The sequence below is a fragment of the Perca fluviatilis genome, chromosome 11, assembly GCF_010015445.1.
Source record: "Perca fluviatilis chromosome 11, GENO_Pfluv_1.0, whole genome shotgun sequence".
In the NCBI taxonomy this organism is placed as follows: domain Eukaryota; kingdom Metazoa; phylum Chordata; class Actinopteri; order Perciformes; family Percidae; genus Perca; species Perca fluviatilis.
Window position 1 is genome coordinate 17,241,840 of NC_053122.1, and position 19,276 is coordinate 17,261,115.

Sequence of the window (19,276 nt, forward strand, 5' to 3'; positions counted from 1 at the left end):
AGTGGTTCGGATTAACCCAAGGCAGACAGATCTCAAGCCAACTTCCAGACAGGGACCAAGTCACTTCCTACCTCTGAGAATCTGGATCCTGAGGCAAGGAAGGGGGCTGGAAACAAGCCATGATAGACAATGGCTCAGCAGATATTTCTGTCTGGTTTTAGATATCGACGTTGATGGATTTGGTGAATAAATATGTGCAAAGACTTAGTTTTAGACCATTGGTGCGATAACAAGGAAGGAGCATGTCTTTCATAAACAGCAAAGGTCACAGAGGCCAAAGGTTATGGGCGTGTGTGTGCTGACAGCTGGGTCACCATCTGTTTATCTGCAGGAGTCTAAGATAGACACGGTGTGTGTTTGTGCTTGCTGGTGTATTTGTGTTTGGTGCATGCAGAATGATCCACGCTATAACCCAATACCATTAGAAACAACAAACAAAAAGGGCACCGCAAACACCTCATCAAAACAAATGCCACCAGCATATTCTCCATCTTTCCACATTCCTGACCACCACCTCCGTCCTTCTCTCCCCTCCCACCATCACTCCTAACCACTTCATCACTTACATTGCTTTCTCGGATGTCCGTCTCTGCTGGAACTCCAGGACCAAACTCGTCCTCATATGTTGCAGATGTAGGCTTGGCTTCAGTGGGGCCATAATCGCCATAATCACCATATTCGTATGGCTTCTCTACAATCTCTTTGTTGTCATATTCCTTTAGGTCGTATTCCTTAAACTCATACACGTCTGTGGCAGGATCCACCTTCTCTAGGGTGTCCACTGGGGCAGCGGTTTCCACAGCAACGGTGGGGTCCACCCCGACCTGTTCCACACCGGTGATGTAATCATCCACTATTTCCCCTTCATAGCTCTGGGATCAATCCAGGCATCGTAAAGAGGGGGCAGGGATTGGTAAGATAGGAGGGAACATGGAAGTTTGGTTAGTAAAATGAAACCATGTGAACAGTTTCAATGATTCACATGTTTTTTATGATACATGATTCACAGTCAAGGCATTAGTATTTAGCACTAAACTACACTGAAAGTATTGGATACCAACTAAGCTAAACTCCTCTGAAGAGTTTTCAACTTAGTTGTGCACAAATCCATATATCTAGTTTGGGACGGCATCCAAAATGCAACATATGTGAAACAACAATCACTGTTATTAACATTAACATCTATAATCATATTTTATATTAGGAAGTGTTTCTCTGTAAAGCAATAGGAATTTGTAAAATATTGTACAATATGGGATAGAAATGCTGTATACTGTTAAATATATTCATGCTTGAAATGACAGTATGATAGACTAGTGAGGTAATTTAGACAGTGTTTTCCCTAGGTCGGTGAAATGCTCAGTTGCACATATTTAGCGGGTCCTCCCTTAAGAAAATGTTACGTTTTTCAATTTAAAAAAATGCCATTGCACATCATTTTGGACTATTGTTATTACCATATCAGTGTTAAACTGACACGGAAAATCTAGAGAAGATAATAAATAAATAACACTCAAAAAGCTTGTAGACAAAACTTGCTAAAGAAGTCCACTGAGGACCAACTACAATCATTAGATCTGAGAAAAGTAATTCAGTTAGTTTTGATGTTCATATTGATTTTACATTCATTCGGCTTAGGTGGCGCCCAAAATAGCTTGGGTGCTGCGCCTAAGCCTTATAATGGTAGGGAAAACCCTGTAATCTTAAATACTTGCTAAACGTCTACACAATTTTTAGGAGAACTATTAAAGACTCAGTAAAGTCAAAATCAGAGCTTTTTAAGAAGAAGAATCAAATAAGGAATACTAGCAGGACATTTATACGTTTAAGAATCTGAGGCACTGAGGAAACGTTAACATGCTTTGCCTTGTCAATCAGACTGCGCTCAGCTTGTTTTCAATGATGCCAATTAGGGTTACACTCAAATGCATCATTAGACATCAAATATTGACAGTGTCTTTAGGGGGAAAGTTGTTGCACAGTTTTCAGCTTGTGTAATCTCTTGCATTTGAGCACACTGCAAGAACTCATTTCACGGGATCTTTTCATTGTTCTAAACAGTCAATGAATTAGATACCATTTTAATCTTTTTTTTTCATACACACGGCTAAAACCGTCAGCTTTTAATTCTATTTCTGTATATTGTAGCCTACAATCACTCGCAAACAAATCTCTGATTGTATTTATTACAGGGTGAATTTATTGTATATAATTACCAAAATGTAAATTCCACAACAGGGCATCTAACAAACCATAATCCATAGCTAAATCTAGCTGAGACTTAAGCAGTAATAAAAGAGACACCCAATGCAAAATGCTATATAATGCGAAATGACAGACTGTAAGGCATAGCAGTAGAATTGCCAGGTTCAGGGCTTCAGCCATCCACTGACAACACAAAGCCGCAACACGCTTATATTGAAAGCATCCACCAATAGTATTTTGTATGTTGTGTTAAGTCTATGGGCAATATGACCCTGTGACATTGTCTAAAAGTTGGCCAGTGCATCACAGTCCTCAGTAATCAGACAAGTGTTCCAACATGGACAGCATATGTATAGTTTCCATGGTTAGCCCTCTGGCCTGTCATTTTAAATTTTAAATGAATGTCTCAAGCTGAGTGAAGCTGCGTTATCCACCTCAAGGTACATCACAATGCAATCGGCAGACATTTGGCTGGCGGAGCACACAGCCGTATTGTGTTAGTTCAATCCCCAAATGGTCCTCATTATCTTGTGTTTTATGTGATGGTTTAGCACAAATTAAGACAGGATCTGCCAAATTCAGGATATGGCAGAAACATAGGGGATGCGTCTGTCTACTGATTTTCCATTGGTTACGGTTCATTAAATAACAAGGCTTTCCTGCTACGGCCCTTATCCAGACTCTTTTTGATGGAGTCGGTTTGGAAATCAAGGAGTAGATTGAGCAGTTTGATCTTAGTGAGGCCTTGTTGGGTTTCAACCTCCAAAGACGATCATAAAATTATGTTTTGTTGTTTGTGATACCCAAGCAGTTTTATTGAAATTTCATTTTAAACCGGTAATTATATAAATAAGAGTCTGGATGTTAATTGGATGGATGGATGATAAAAGTCAGTGACGCACTGAAAGTTTTCCACCACGATGGTGGTCCGAACCTTTCTGATTTTACAGATCAAGTCAAGAATACAAATAATTCTACATTACAATCCCAAATGAGGTTGTGAAAAATAAAAAAAAAAAAAAAAGGGGTGTTGCTGGGGGGTGGGGGGGGGTTCCATGGTACAAATAGGAAAAAAAAAAAAAAAATCGATTCGTCCACTGTGGTGTAGTCATACTCACCCGTGTAGTAGTCTCCACCCACATTTGTCTAAAATCAGGCAAGAACAGCACACATGGAAAGCATTACATATCTGAGATGGGTAAATTCTATTTCAGGTCATATTCAAGAGATTTTGTTAATGCACATATGTGAATGTAAGGGTGATATGATTATCCTCTATACATTTGGGGAGCAAAACAAGTATTATAGTCATGATATGTTTGAAATGTGTAGAATATATTTTGCTACAAAATAAAGTAACAGTTAAATTATCAAGTAAAACTTATGGCTGGCATCAAGACATGCCTGTGAAGCAGGACATGGGGGGTGAGAGAAAAGGGAGAAAGAGAGGGTAAGAGAGAGCTGAAGTTTGAAAATGAGAGAGGTGGACAAGGTTGACAAAAAGAGATCAAGTCCTTGAATATGTGTTATTTGTTCAGCCATATAAATATGACTGTAAGTGTTACCTCAGTCTTGGCTCCTTCAGTTGGGGGAGCATCAGTGGTTAACTCTCCTTCATTGTAGTCACCATATTCACCATATTCATAGTTAGTGTACTGTAAGGAAAAAAGGATGACGGGCAATCATGTAAATAAGGCAGCACAACATCTCAGAGACATGTTGCACATTATTTACATGGCATGAAGAGATTATCATTTTTTAAACAACAGTTTAAAAAAATGTTTAAACCATTAAATTATCAATATATTATGTTGTAATCATGCTATTTTGGATATAACATGTTCAAATGTAGTACAACAAATATCACATCCATATTAGAAAACTTGAAAAAAAGATTTTTGCATATGGACAGCAGCAATCCTTGCAGCAATTCCCCCACCCCCCGAGCGTCACATGACCCTATTGAAAGGTTCATGTCTGTAACCAAGCAAACAGCAATTGAGATTCTTGTTTGCTTCCAACAGGATGTTAGAGGGTTAATGTGATGCCAATGAAAACGTATCTGTCTCAACTGTTTAATTCTGTATGCCAACAATGGCTCCAGGGTTCCATTAATGGGACCATTAAGAAACCAGAAACTGTCCTGACTTACTGCATGTTGGTTAATTATAGGAAACATACAGAATACAGTAGCAGGGGGTAAAACCACTGTTAAACCAGTATCTGTAAAAAAACATGTGTTCCAACCATATTTTTACATTTGAGAATTATTGCGACCTGAAGTGGCTTCCTTGTTACTTTAAAATAATAGTTGGATATTTGGGGAAATACGGCTATTCACTTTTTTAACAAGAGTTGGATGAGAAGATCAATAACTTAATCCAGGTAATTATGAAAATGGAGCCAGGATACAGTTAGCTTAGCTTAACTTAGCATACAGACTGAAAGCAGGGGCAGACAAATAACCTGCCCGACCAGCATCTCTAAAGCTCACTAAAAAACTGACCAGTAAAAAATGTCAAGTTGTGGTTTTTACAGAGCAAGCTATTTCCCCCTGCTTCCAGTCTTTGTGCTAAGCTAGGCTAATCATCTTATGGCTCCAGCTTCATATTAGCTACAGTATATAGACATGAAAGTGATATCAATCTTGTCATCTTGCACTTGGCAAAGAACCAAATAAGGGTATTCCCAAAATGTCAAACTATTCCTTTAAATCACTTATGTTGACAGCTATTTCTTGGCACACTGCCTACAACCAATTTAATAGAATGCAATTTGTCTTGTCATAAATTTAAGATTCCTCGTCTTGTAGTTCTATAGACATTGTGAAAAAAGGGTGAGGTAGATTAAGATAACAGACCAGCCCCTGATATGCATCGCTCTATCAGCGCAGGGATAAATATTAGTCCCTGGACGACTGCTAAGCTCATAAAAATAATACAAGATCCACGGCCTGCTGCAGTCTTGGCCTGGACTCCATTCAGTGGCCAAGAGAGAGAGAGAGAGAGGTCACTCAAGAGAGAAGCCTTGGCCAGACCAACTAGACTGACAGAGGAGACAAGGAGAGGGTTCAGGGAGAAACATAGAGAAAGATAGAGAACGAAGGAAGAATTTATAAAGATTTATGATGTTGAAGTGCTTGGCTGAGCTAAAGGCCTTCACCACAGGCTTGGATGAAAGGCGTAAATACTAAAGTGGGCTCTTAAAAAGCTCCCCCTTCCTCCTCCTGCATCACTCCCTGCTCCTATCTTAACCCAGCTGCAGACGTGTGGCTGACGACTGAAAGAGCGGAGTGCCTCAGGTCAAGGAGCATCATCAGAGGCTAAGGCCAAAGCTACGTACACAAACACTTTTTAAAGTTTAAAAAAACTGGTGAGCTGTGAAACGAAATATTTTTCAGTTGTGCAAGAGAAAATGAATTCTTTAAAATTCTGATGTGGAATGTAGGAAAAATATTCCTGTTATAACTGTACAGAAACCAACAATAAATAAACCAGATTTACAATGTTCTTGAAACCAAACTGCTCCCTGCTGTCTATTTAGAATTGACAAGCTCCTTGTCTTGGCACTGAAGAGTAACTTGATGATGAAGCAATATTTTCCAGGACACGATACCCACTGTACAGCCAATATTTTCAAATAGAGAACCGGCTCCTGATTTTTTTCTTGAACCAGGGATCTAAAGTCTACTTTTCCAGGTACTGGATAGCTGGGGAAGGAAAAGCTTAAATTTCCCTGGGAGTCTGGGCAGAGCCTGCTGAACTCGTTAGTGATATAACTCACGGGGCCACTCCAAAGCGGGCTCAGACTCCGTGGCAGGGCAAAAGGAAAAGTTTCCAGTGTGAGCTCATCAGTTATTTAGTGAAATACTGAAGGAAAATGTCAGCCGACAAAAAGGCTTGAACTAGCAAAATAACAAAAAATGAAGATGAAAAAAGAAAAATGAGGCGCTGAAACTAAGCATTGTATTTCAATTAAGATATTTGGCTGAAGAGGCTGCAACAAATGATGATTTGGAGCCAGTGGCAATACATTTTGAATTTGAGAATATGAGCTCAAACTCAACAATGTATTTTGATATGTCAGCATTTCCACCAGTAAAACACAGACTAAAGAAAGAGACATATTAGAGTTGACATAGAAACTCATACAAGCCTGTCTCTGTCAAAGTACTTTTGCCTGGAGGAATGTTTGTAAAAATGTTTTAATATCACATCATTTGCAGAGAATGTTTTGCAATTTTTGTGCATTTCTGGCAGACTGATTAGTCACAGACCATTGTTTATGTTACATAATAAAAATTGGGGGAATTAGGGTGATGTGTTTAACTGGTGTATCTCAAATAACCAGTAGGCTGACAGTCCAACCCAGAATCATTCCCTCTGTGCCTTAAAGCATCAAGTTTGTACTTTTATCATCCCCCAAACCATCCCAACCTTTTTAAACTCAAACTGAAGTTTAATTTTTGCAACAACAAAAAATAAAAAAATCAGTAGATATGGTGTTTGTTTTCACTCATGTATTTATCCGGTTAGTAGGTAGTAGGTCTTTCAAAAAGAAGAAAATTAGGTTTTATTTATTTCTCTGCCATGATAGTGCCCCCTACATTAGTGTTCTCCAGGGGGCGTGGAACTGGTGCTTTATCTGGGTTAGTGGGCACTGAAAAAAGGGGAAAAGTATCTTATACATCAATGTTTGTAAAGCATACAGGGCTACGACGTTCTCCAGTCAGTAGCTCACGACAAACATTGACAGAACATCTCTTCGGCCGTAGAATTTTAGTGGTATGTTGCCATGGGAAAGGGCCACCTACCGGCTTAAAGCTGAGGGTACTTTTGTAAATAGTCACCCCGAATGCCAGAGCACATTCTGGCCCAAACTGGACCGTTTGTAAATTTGGAGCGCTGTTGGAATATACAGTTCGATTATTCAGAGCACCACACTCAAAGAGTGGCAGAGCATACTCTGGGCACTCTAGCGAAATGCAACAACTGTGGATTGATGGATGAATTAAAATAAATAATGTAACATTCAGCAACAGATGTACATGTACGTAGTATCATTATAGTTTTCAGTTCCTTTCACTAAAAGTTAAGATAATTCAAATTCCTGTTTAACTTTAAGCCACCCCATCTTTCAAATTGATCTACTTCATTTTTCATCCATCCAAGCCTCCTACTGTAATTTATTCTCTAACTTTACTAACAACACCCACGTTTGAAGGCCTCTTTCAAAATTCCTGTTATCATCCTTACTAATTCTCAAACTCCAGCTCCCATATTTTCTCCCTTTGTGTTTCCCTCCTTCCTTTCTTCACTATAACTATTCCTCCCTCCCTACCTTCCCCTCCTCTCTCCCAACTCTCTTTTCCTTCTTACCTCCCTCCGGACAACTACACCCCCACCCGATCTCTTCTCCTAAATAAATCCATCTCGCCCAGTCTGCCTTCCTCCCTCCACCAGATACTGACCTCGTCCTCAGGTTGCTGAGCCTGGGGGGTGTCGTGGTGGTTGGGGGTTTCACAGTCAGGGCTGTAGTGTTCACAGTAGTCATAGGCTGCCCTGGGGTCTGCCACTATCAGCAGTTGCTGGATGTCACCCTGGAAAAAGAGAAAAAGAAGAAAAGCAGCATGTCAGCAGAAGTCATGTCAACAAATTCCATAGGCTTTCCCCACTGTAAATCCCCATGTCAGTTTTCTCTTATCCTCAGTGTCTCTCACATAAAACTACTGCAGTATATGTTTATGTTATGGCCATCAATTTTATTTATTTCAACTTAGTTTCCAGTGTGGTTTGGATAATGGCGCCAAATACTACAATAAGGAGGAGCCTTAGCCAGCTATTGAGGAGGAGACGCCAGTCAGAGGCACAAATAAGAGCTGTAGCCAACAGGAACTGTGATATGATTGGAAATGCTCATTGGAAATTGTAGTTGACCACTCTACTTGCAATTGTATGTACTGTACACAGGGTTTGCTTTTAAACTTTTTGATCAAAGAAGCAGGTATTTTCTGACAGTTGTTAATTTATTGTGCTCAAAATTCAACTTGAATTTCATGCCCATCCAAGCCCCTTGGAAGTGCTCCAACTGCCAATCAGCTAACATTGTATGTTCAGAAAATAAACGTGACTTTCCTGAAGCCTGACCCAAAACCACACCAGAGACCACTCACATTGTCCATTTCATTTTTCTTTCATTAATACAAATAGAAACCATGTCGATGAAGTTTACACCTATTCCTCCTCACTTGATTGCCTCAGCTTTGCACCAATGTGGTGATAATAAAATGTGACAATAAAACAACAAGGCAGATGTTGTCCAGTACCAAAGGCAGTAGTCTCTTGACTATTAATTACATATATCTTTATGGAATAAATCAAGGCTTTAGGGGAGTCTGTAAGATTTTCAAAAGAACTATTGTATAGTCCCCCCACTCAGCCATTAGGGACGGCAAGTCCCCTTTACACAGCAGATAAATAACCTAGGTCTGTACTTATCTGAGGCCGTCTGTTTTTCATGAGTTTTTGGCAAAGGAAATTAGATCCCCACTCCCAACCCTTCCATCAGCCAAAGGCCCTTTTTTCCATGATCGTCTCCTAAGGATTTTTTTAAACCAGGAACTGCTATGCCACTTATGTGGAGAATGTTATCTATACCCATCAACAAGGGCCACCTCAGCTGACCTTTTTTCCAAATCCACCTGGAGTAAGTAACAAAAAGAACAAATATATAAGGAAAATAACCTAAATGCTGTGTAAAGGTGAAAGAAGGCTGCGATCAGGGTGGCCCCTTAAGAGGAAGCACATACATGCAGATTGCATTAAATTACAGGAGGCCACATCTGTACAAGCTTAGACCTCTGGAACACATTAGATATTCACCGCCCCGTGCTTCCATCATACGTGACCAGTATTTCTCAATAGGGTATTAAACAACCCAAACAACAACCAAAAGATATAAACAATTTTACATTTGGACTAATTAGGGGTGTTGAAATGAATCATTGCATCGATGCATTGCATTGCGGACCTGAACGATTCTGCATCGATGCAGTGACAGACCATAACCAATTATATGTTACATGTTGATTTTCTGGTCGTGCTTTTTTTTTGTTTCCGCCTTTATCTGTTGTCCGCTGTGTTCAAACTCCGCTATATTCAGGTGTCTAGTTTGTCAGGTGTCTAGTTTCAAGTGTCTATTTTAAGAGCAGATTCAATAAAAAAGGGGAGTTCATATCTGACTGCTTGAATTTGTTGACGAAAACCATGTGTAGCAATATATAATAATATTGAGGGGGTGACGCATCGTGATGCATTGGGAAGTTGAATCGATTCGAATCGTTGACAGGATAATCGTAATCGATTTGAATCGAATTGAATCGTGAGACTAGTGAAGATTCACACCCCTAGGACTAATGCATGTGTGCTGAGTAACAGTAACACTCACGATCTGCACATGCCAACCCTTTTCTGTATCATGTTCAAGAATTTCACAAATTTGAATTAGAATTGTAAAAATGCACAATCATTCTAAAAGACAAAGAAGTACCGTACATTTAATTTAAATGGTTTGTCTTCCTTCAAATCCACAGACACTTAATTGAAAAAGCTAAAGGTCATCAGTTTCATCCCCAGACTACAGCATAAATCTGGGTGGGGAGAGTGCAAACAGCTCTCACCCCTCTAGACATTTAATGCCCAACTGTGGCCAACAGATCAAACTATGGTTGTACTGGGCAGCTTCCGGGTGTGAATGTGTGTAACGGAGTGTGGTAAATGTGTGCTTATTGAACCTACACTCAGTGGGAAAAAAAGAAGAAACCCTGCTCAAAAGAGTTCATCCTGCACCTTTTGAACCTCCTATTCAACTAAAACTACAATGACAAAAAAATTCTAATTAATGACTGCCCTTGTTAATCCCCAAATGGATCCAAAGTCAAAGCCAGAAACAGAGAGGACAGCTAAAAACATAGACACATAGACAGTTCTCTGTCTGCGTCTTCATGTCTACGTCTTCCTGATATGTATATTTAGTAAGAAAATAAAAAGGTACATATCAAGAATGTATTTACTACAAGTAAACAAATATGTGGTGAAGATCTGAAGAAGAGTACAAAAACGTCATATGGGGCTTGTCAAGGGACCAAACACACTTGGTCCATTTATAAAGTCAGTCATCCATCCATCCATCCATCCATCCATCCATCTTCGTCCGCTTATCCGGTGTCGGGTCGCGGGGGGAGCAGCTCCAGCAGGGGACCCCAAACTTCCCTTTCCCGAGCAACATTAACCAGCTCCGACTGGGGGATCCCGAGGCGTTCCCAGGCCAGGTTGGAGATATAATCCCTCCACCTAGTCCTGGGTCTTCCCCGAGGCCTCCTCCCAGCTGGACGTGCCTGGAACACCTCCCTAGGGAGGCGCCCAGGGGGCATCCTCACCAGATGCCCGAACCACCTCAACTGGCTCCTTTCGACGCAAAGGAGCAGTGGCTCTACTCCGAGCTCCTCACGGATGACTGAGCTTCTCACCCTATCTCTAAGGGAGACGCCAGCCACCCTCCTGAGGAAACCCATTTCGGCCACTTGCACCCTGGATCTCGTTCTTTCGGTCATGACCCAGCCTTCATGACCATAGGTGAGGGTAGGAACGAAAACTGACCGGTAGATCGAGAGCTTTGCCTTCTGGCTCAGCTCTCTTTTCGTCACAACGGTGCGATAGATGGAATGTAATACCGCACCCGCTGCGCCGATTCTCCGACCAATCTCCCGCTCCATTGTCCCCTCACTCGCAAACAAAACCCCAAGGTACTTGAACTCCTTCACTTGGGGTAAGGACTCATTCCCTACCTGGAGAAGGCATTCCATCGGTTTCCTGCTGAGAACCATGGCCTCCGATTTAGAGGTGCTGATCCTCATCCCAACCGCTTCACACTCGGCTGCGAACCGATCCAGTGAGTGCTGAAGGTCGCAGGCCGATGATGCCATCAGGACCACATCATCTGCAAAAAGCAGCGATGAGATCCCCAGCCCACCGAACCGCAACCCCTCCCCACCCCGACTACGCCTCGATATCCTGTCCATAAATATTACAAACAGGATTGGTGACAAAGCGCAGCCCTGGCGGAGGCCAACCCTCACCTGAAACGAGTCCGACTTACTGCCGAGAACCCGGACACAGCTCTCACTTTGGTCGTACAGAGATTGGATGGCCCTGAGAAGGGACCCCCTCACCCCATACTCCCGCAGCACCTCCCACAGTATCTCCCGGGGGACCCGGTCATACGCCTTCTCCAAATCCACAAAACACATGTAGACCGGTTGGGCATACTCCCAGGCCCCCTCCAGGATCCTTGCGAGAGTGAAGAGCTGGTCCGTTGTTCCACGACCAGGACGGAATCCGCATTGTTCCTCCTCAACCTGAGGTTCGACTATCGGCCGAACCCTCCTTTCCAGCACCTTGGAGTAGACTTTACCAGGGAGGCTGAGAAGTGTGATACCCCTGTAATTGGCACACACCCTCTGGTCCCCTTTTTAAAAAGGGGGACCACCACCCCAGTCTGCCACTCCTTTGGCACTGTTCCAGACTTCCACGCAATGTTGAAGAGACGTGTCAACCAGGACAGCCCCTCCACACCCAGAGCCTTGAGCATTTCTGGACGGATCTCATCAATCCCCGGGGCTTTGCCACTGTGGAGTTGTTTGACTACATCAGTGACTTCCGCCCGGGAAATCGACGACAATCCCCCGTCATCCTCCAGCTCTGCCTCTAACATAGAGGGCGTATTAGTCGGATTCAGGAGTTCCTCAAAATGCTCCTTCCACCGCCCTATTACCTCCTCAGTTGAGGTCAACAGTGTCCCATCCTTACTGTACACAGCTTGGATGGTTCCCCGCTTCCCCCTCCTGAGGTGGCGAACAGTTTTCCAGAAGCACTTTGGTGCCGACCGAAAGTCCTTCTCCATGTCTTCTCCAAACTTCTCCCACACCCGCTGCTTTGCCTCTTTCACGGCAGAGGCTGCAGCCCTTCGGGGGCCTTTCGGTACCCTGCAACTGCCTCCGAGTCCTCTGGGATAACATATCCCGGAAAGACTCCTTCTTCAGTCGGACGGCTTCCCTGACCACCGGTGTCCACCACGGTGTTCGTGGGTTACCGCCCTTGAGGCACCTAAGACCCTAAGACCACAGCTCCTCGCGCGCGCTTCAGCAATGGAAACTTTGAACATTGTCCACTCTGGTTCAATGCCCCCAGCCTCCACAGGGATGCACGAAAAGCTCCGCCCGGAGGTGCGAGTTGAAAGTCCGTTGGACAAGGGCCTCCTCCAGACGTTCCCAATTTACCCGCGCACTACGTTTGGGCTTACCAGGTCTGTCCAGAGTCTTCCCCCACCCCCTGACCCAACTCACCACCAGATGGTGATCGGTTGACAGCTCTGCCCCTCTCTTCACCCGAGTGTCCAAAACATACGGCCTCAGATCAGATGAAACGATTATAAAATCGATCATTGACCTTCGGCCTAGGGTGCTCTGGTACCAGGTACACTTATGAGCATCCCTATGTTCGAACATGGTGTTCGTTATAGACAATCCATGACTAGCACAGAAGTCCAACAACAAACAACCACTCTGGTTTAGATCAGGGAGGCCGTTCCTCCCAATCACGCCTCTCCAGGTGTCTCCATCATTGCCCACGTGTGCGTTGAAGTCCCCCAGCAGAACAATGGATTCCCCCACTGGCGCCCCATGCAGGACTCCACTCAAGGTCTCCAAGAAGGCCGAATACTCCGAACTCCTGTTTGGTGCATATGCACAAACAACAGTCAGAGTTTTCCCCCCCACAACCCGCGCGTAGGGAGGCGACCCTCTCGTCCACCGGGGTAAAACTCCCAGCGCGCGCGGCGCGGCTTGTTAGTATCCCCACACCCGCCCGGCGCCGCACACCCTGAGCAACTCCGGAGAAGAAAAGAGTCCAACCCCTATCCAGGAGTACAGTTCCAGAACCGAGACCGTGCGTAGAGGTAAGCCCCACCAGATCTAACCGGTAGCGCTCCACCTCCCGCACCAGTTCCGGCTCCTTCCCCCACAGAGAGGTGACGTTCCACGTCCCCAGAGCCAGCGTCTGCTGCCCGGGTCTGGTCCGTCGAGGCCCCTGACCTTCACTGCCACCCATGTGGCAGCGCACCCGACCCCAGTGGTTCCTCCCACAGGTGGTGGGCCCATGGGCTGGAGAGATGGGAGCCACGTAGCTTGTTCGGGCTGTGCCCGGCCGGGCTCCGTGGCAAACCCGGCCACCAGGCGCTCGCCGACGAGCCCGCCGTCTGGGCCTGGCTCCAGACGGGGGCCCCGGGCTTCCTCCGGGCAGGGTCACTCCATTTCTACCTTGTTTTTCCATTGGGGTTTTTGAACCATTCTTTGTCTGGCCCCTCACCTGAGACCACTTTGCCTTGGGAGACCCTACCAGGAGCACAAAGCTCCAGACAACACAGCCCTCAGGTTCACAGAGACACACAAACCTCTCCACCACGATAAGGTGATGGTTCACGGAGAAGTCAGTGATTCAATAACTCCCATACTCCCTGACTGGCTTCTCCCTCACCGTTCCCCCTCTCTTCTTTTACCCTTTGTGTCTCCTTTGTCTGCATCTCAGTGCTTTTGTTAATGTTACTGTCTGGGTTGTCTTGCACACCTCTCTGGCATGAGAGTTGAGGTTCCATCTCAGAATTCCAGGAATGATATACAGCAATGCCCTGGCTCTGCTCAGAGCTGGCATAGACACAATGGAATAAATCCTCTGTCTAGGCTACACTACAATCGATCGATTAATGGGTATGGTAAGAATGTGCATGTGGGTGTAAATACAACGCCCCTCGAATACATGTTAACCTTCATTGCACGCTGTAACGACAACTATTTGGGAAACAAGTACATAAAGGCACAAAGGATGAGACTGACTGGTCAAAGACAAAAGAAGAGACTTGAAGCATCCTTGAATCCCTCCTCTCATCTATATTTCACCCGTAAGCAAACCATTTTCAGAGAATGACTGCTTTTTTGTATTGGAAATAGACACTACTGGTTTTTCCTCAAGCATACACATTTCACATCTGATTTTAAGCTAAGAAATGTAAAACACACGCCACTGGATTCTCCCTGAGCTAGGTGACCTTGGCTGTGAAGAGTATTCCTTCCCAACACAGCCCACACCCACAAGGAACACAAGTAATTTAAGGAAAATAACTGGTAGATGGATGATTGCCTAACAGTAAACGGTATTACAAGCCCTCAGCAGACCATGAAATCTGTCTTTGGCATTATATTGTTAATAGGATGTCACATAGGAGCTTCTGTATGCCACTCAGAAGGCTAGAGGTGTGTTTGTGTGTGTGTTGGGGGAGGGGGTGGGGGGGGGGTCAAATGAGTAGTTGACATCTGATTATGAGCACACATTACCTCATAAATAGGGGTGGGTCGAGACCCGGTTCTATTAGGACCCGGTTCCAAATTTCTCCAAACCCGAAAATCAATAAGGTCCGAGCTTATCGATACTGCTATGAAGACTAGTGGATTATATATAGATAATAGATATGTGCGCAAACCAGAAAAATTATTTATGAGCACAGTGTGTGCGTACCAAGACCATAGGTAAAGACTAGCCTTCCCACCACAAATCATTGAAAACATAGTTGGACTGGCTACCGAGAGCACGCTCTGCGGGCCGCTTCATCAGCTACAGAGACAGAAGAAATCAAACAGTCACAGACTGCAATAAAAGCAATAATAGTTCTGTTATGATTAAGAATTTGTCGTCTCGTCTTTCCACCAAATAATAGAAAAGTATCGATAATGGTATTGATAAAGACCCGGATTGTCAACAGTCTTCAAAATGGTATCAATATCAATTAAAATTAAAGATCCTCATCCCTACTCATAAAGCACATGACTGACCTCAAAAATCAAGGCACAACTTTGATTAGATGCAGATAGCTCTCGCTGGCGCCAGATCAGATATGACAGGAGGCATGAGGGTTTTCCCATTTGTTGGACTAATTTGAAGGCATAAACAAAGATGTAGTTTGTGTTTGACGCAAGAATTATGAGACCATACTTGATTTATAAACTTGATCAACATTAGAGTGTAATTTCTGGAGGTATATCAACCTCAATGTTGGCTGTTTTTCCCCCAAGGCCTTACAGGCATACCATCTTTTTAAACTGCATTCAAATCTGTCTCTTTGGCTGGGGTTGGCAAAACCTTAAACCATCCATGCTCCTACTTTAATCATGTTTTTTACACATGTCCCCTCAACCATGTATGACTTAAAGCAGTACAAATCCTGTGACAAAGTGCTGCCTGAGAGGCTTATAAAATGCAGAAATAGTTTTACATTTGGTACAAATTTCGGGGACATATCTGCAGTCCCCCAAATAAATTCCCATATCTGTGCTTGTACCTAAAGTACACATAAAAGCACATTAAAATCAGGACAATCTGTGAATGCAATAACTTAAACGTGGATGTGGCCAAATAAGACAATAAGTAGATTAATCAATTGTGAAAAAAAAGTATTAAGCAACTGTTTATTCTCTGTTCTCTTTTAGATTATTACAAAGTGAATATATTTGGGTTTTGAACTGTTGATTGGACAAAACAAAACATTTGAAGACATCATCCTGGGCTTGGGACTATTTTATACACAAAACAATTAATTGAGAAAGTAATTAGCAGATTAATCAATAACAAAATAATCCCAATTTGCAGCCCTATTCTACACTATTTAAATATAATACGTAGTTTTCACTAATGCCTACAGAACAACATTTAATTATGTAATTAGGTGGTTGAAAGGTTGTCTTTGGCCAGGTGCAGCAGGTCACTTTGCCTGCAGGGAACAGCTTGGGGATATTAATGCACCTGGAACACACATTTGGAAATATGCCAGCGACTACAGTCTGACCCACTAAAACACAAATGAAAAAGGGTGCTGTGATCACAATTATATGTTTCGAGTGATACATTTTTATTTTACAGACTTTCTACTATTTAACAGCATCCCTACATGGCACCAGGATTTTATCTGAGTAAAAAAGGGTAACTGTATGGGCTCTCAACATGGATGAAGGAATGATGAATGAAGGACAATACTACTTACTACTGCAACTTCATTTGAGATTTAAGATGACATTAAAGGTGTATATTTACATCTTGCTTTTCCAGAAATAATGACCCAACTCAGGATAATCCACAGACCTTGCTGTAAAACATAGGGGTGGGACGAGACACCCAGTTCACGAGATTAGACACGAGATTGGGTTCACGAGATTGAGACGAGACGAGATTTTAACACTATTTTAAAACTCAAATGACTGGCGTCTCTCCTGTATAACCAACAGTTACACCGTTACTTATTCCATATGTATGGTAGAGAGATAGTTTCTTCACTCAGAGAACCAAGGTTACAACATAACTAAGCATTTTCTGGCAGTATTTGAGACCAGTTGTTTTATACCTGAATGTTTAATTGTACAGTAGACAGAGATAAATAAAGAAGAAGAAGCCCGTTAGAAGGCGGAGCACATACAAAAATAGAATGGGCAGGGGATTGTCTATGCTAATTTCAAGGCTGCTGCTCTACACTTGTGTACTGATATTGGGAGATACTTTTTACCTCGGCGAGAAATCTCGTCACGTTTAATCTCGCGAGATCTCATGGGGACGAGATCTCGTCACACCTCTGGTAAAAACCTTTTACTAGAACTACTTTCTACAGTATCAAAGAAATAGTTCAAACGAAACCTTTACGGGTGTCACTGTAACCAGCCTGCCACACTAAACCATTATCAGCCAGATGTGGCCAGCTCAGAGGCAATGCAGAATACAGCTGCTCAAATCAAAGGTCTCTGGCAGATGTTTCTGCTTTTAACATGCATATCGTGCAAATGTGCAGTATCTCTTGTAGCCATAACTTACTTCTGTATTATATTTATTTTATCATCTAAAAATTCAACTTTTCCACTCTCCGGGAGGGGAGCACATCTCGAAAGGACAAATAGACAGATGGAATTTCAAAACTGTACGACAACAATTAACCAAGAAGCAGAGAAGAGGAAAATGTATAATACTCTACTGATTCCTCCCAGCCGTTGTGGTCAGTGCAAGGATAAAGTTTCTTTTCAAGCACTGGAGGCATAATGTCTTGCACCCTTCGAATATTAAAACATTTCATCTGCCAGTAGCTCAAAAAACTGTTGAACTGTTTGAACCATCTGCTTGCTTGTCTGCCTGCCCTTCTGCCGTCACTTCTCTCCCTCAGTTTTTTTTTTCCTCGCTTTGCTCCTTTCCATCAGCAAAGATTTTTAAGAAGCACCTTGGGTCCATTATTTCCTGGCTGTGCTGGGACCAGTTAGTGAGGGTTACAGCACAAGGAGGTCAGATACACATGTTGAAAATATCAGTGACTGATGACCTTTCTCAGTAACACTCATTCTCAAACTCATTCAAATATATATTACTATATTCCTATTACACAACGCTAACCAAAACATTTTGTGACAAGTACTGGAGGGTGAAAAGTGACTGAGGCAGATGAGAAACAGTCAGACCGTTTCTCTTCCTGCCAGCTCAACCATAAACAATGATTCACTTTAAGGCTTAAAGCCCATCAGAGCCTTGTTAGATGCCACTGCCAAAGACTGTCCTGCTTGAGGGACAGCGTTTGGGAACAATCTACTATGCAGTAATGACAGACATATAAACAAACTATCTTCGCCTCCTCACACACACACACACACAACACACACACACACACACACACACACACACACACACACACAAACAATCCCACCCTATCCTATAAAATCTGAAGAAGTGATTTGCATAAAAATGATGATTCAAATACCATGCAGCTTTTACTTTAAAGAAGAAAAAGCAGAAGAAAAAAGGCATTTGGAGGCCCGGTCAGTGAGCATATCTTTTAAACAGCTGTGTAATCTGAGCCAAGACTAAGCACACACTGATCATATTTTCCCCAAGCCTTCACTCTCCCCTGTGCTTCCAACTTTGACACCTGCTTATGCAATCTACTGCAGTAAGGTAGCCATGTGCTCACAGCTCAAAAGCAGTTTTAGTGAGAATTATCACAGCCAAGCTCAGCAATTACACTAAGGAACTCCAAAGTTCAAGCTTGGTTAGCCACAATTTTTTAATCTGATATGTTTTAGATATTTTCTCATAGCTGTAAACCTCTAATTCTTTAGATCATGAGATGAGAGACAATCTGCAGTTAATGTTGGATGCATTTACCAAGGTAACCTTAGGTAAGAGTCTTGAGATGGGTAAGTTATATAAAGTAGATACCTTTAATGCTTAAGTTAGGGCTGGAAATGGTCATGTTATTTTTGTTTTTTTAAGGAATGGGCTTCCATCTTGTCCTATAGGTACAGTGGGATTTGACCTGACAAAGGTCAGGGATCAACTAAACCATTGGGAGCCATCCTCTGGAAAATTATAAATATGAATGCTAAATTAATTGTAAAGAAATTCTTGCTGTCCGGAGTTTGCACCTTCAAGGTTGAAAGCACTTAGCTAATTGGAAGTAACTTTGGATAAAAGCATCAACTAAATGTAATGTAAAAAATGTTAAGTGTGCAAGTGGAGTAAGGATTCGGTTAGCCTAGCTTAGCAAAAAAACAGAAAGCAGGGGGAAACAGCTAGCCTGGCTCTCTCCACCGTGCAAAAACACACCTACAAAAACCTCAAGTGACATGTTGTATCTCGTTATACAATACACAGCAGAGCTTTATTACCTAACATTAGGGATGTCCCGGTCCGGATCACAGTATCGGGGAGCCGATTTGGGCTTTTTTTTTTTTTTTTACTCATAGGGGATCGACATTCACCACGTTTACCTTATGCTGCGTTCCAGACACAATTTTTAGCCCGTAAATTACGACTTCAAGTCACAACTCACGAGTTGGTAGCATTCCAGGCAAAGTCACGACAAACCCTTCTAGCTAGTGTTAGCTAGCGTTAGCTAGCGCCTATCTACAGTTGACGTTAGCTAGCGCTAGCTGATACTA

General features: G+C 42.9%; 1 protein-coding gene across 1 annotated transcript in view; it reads right to left on the bottom strand.

Annotated features, from left to right (window-relative positions):
- LOC120568842 (collagen alpha-1(XI) chain-like) overlaps positions 1–19,276 on the bottom strand; it is a 92,628-nt gene that overhangs the window by 58,678 nt on the left and 14,674 nt on the right. Inside the window, 4 exon segments of the mRNA XM_039816565.1 lie at positions 567–888; positions 3,233–3,351; positions 3,771–3,860; positions 7,676–7,804. Of these exon segments, the coding sequence (XP_039672499.1) occupies positions 567–888; positions 3,233–3,351; positions 3,771–3,860; positions 7,676–7,804 (660 nt within the window).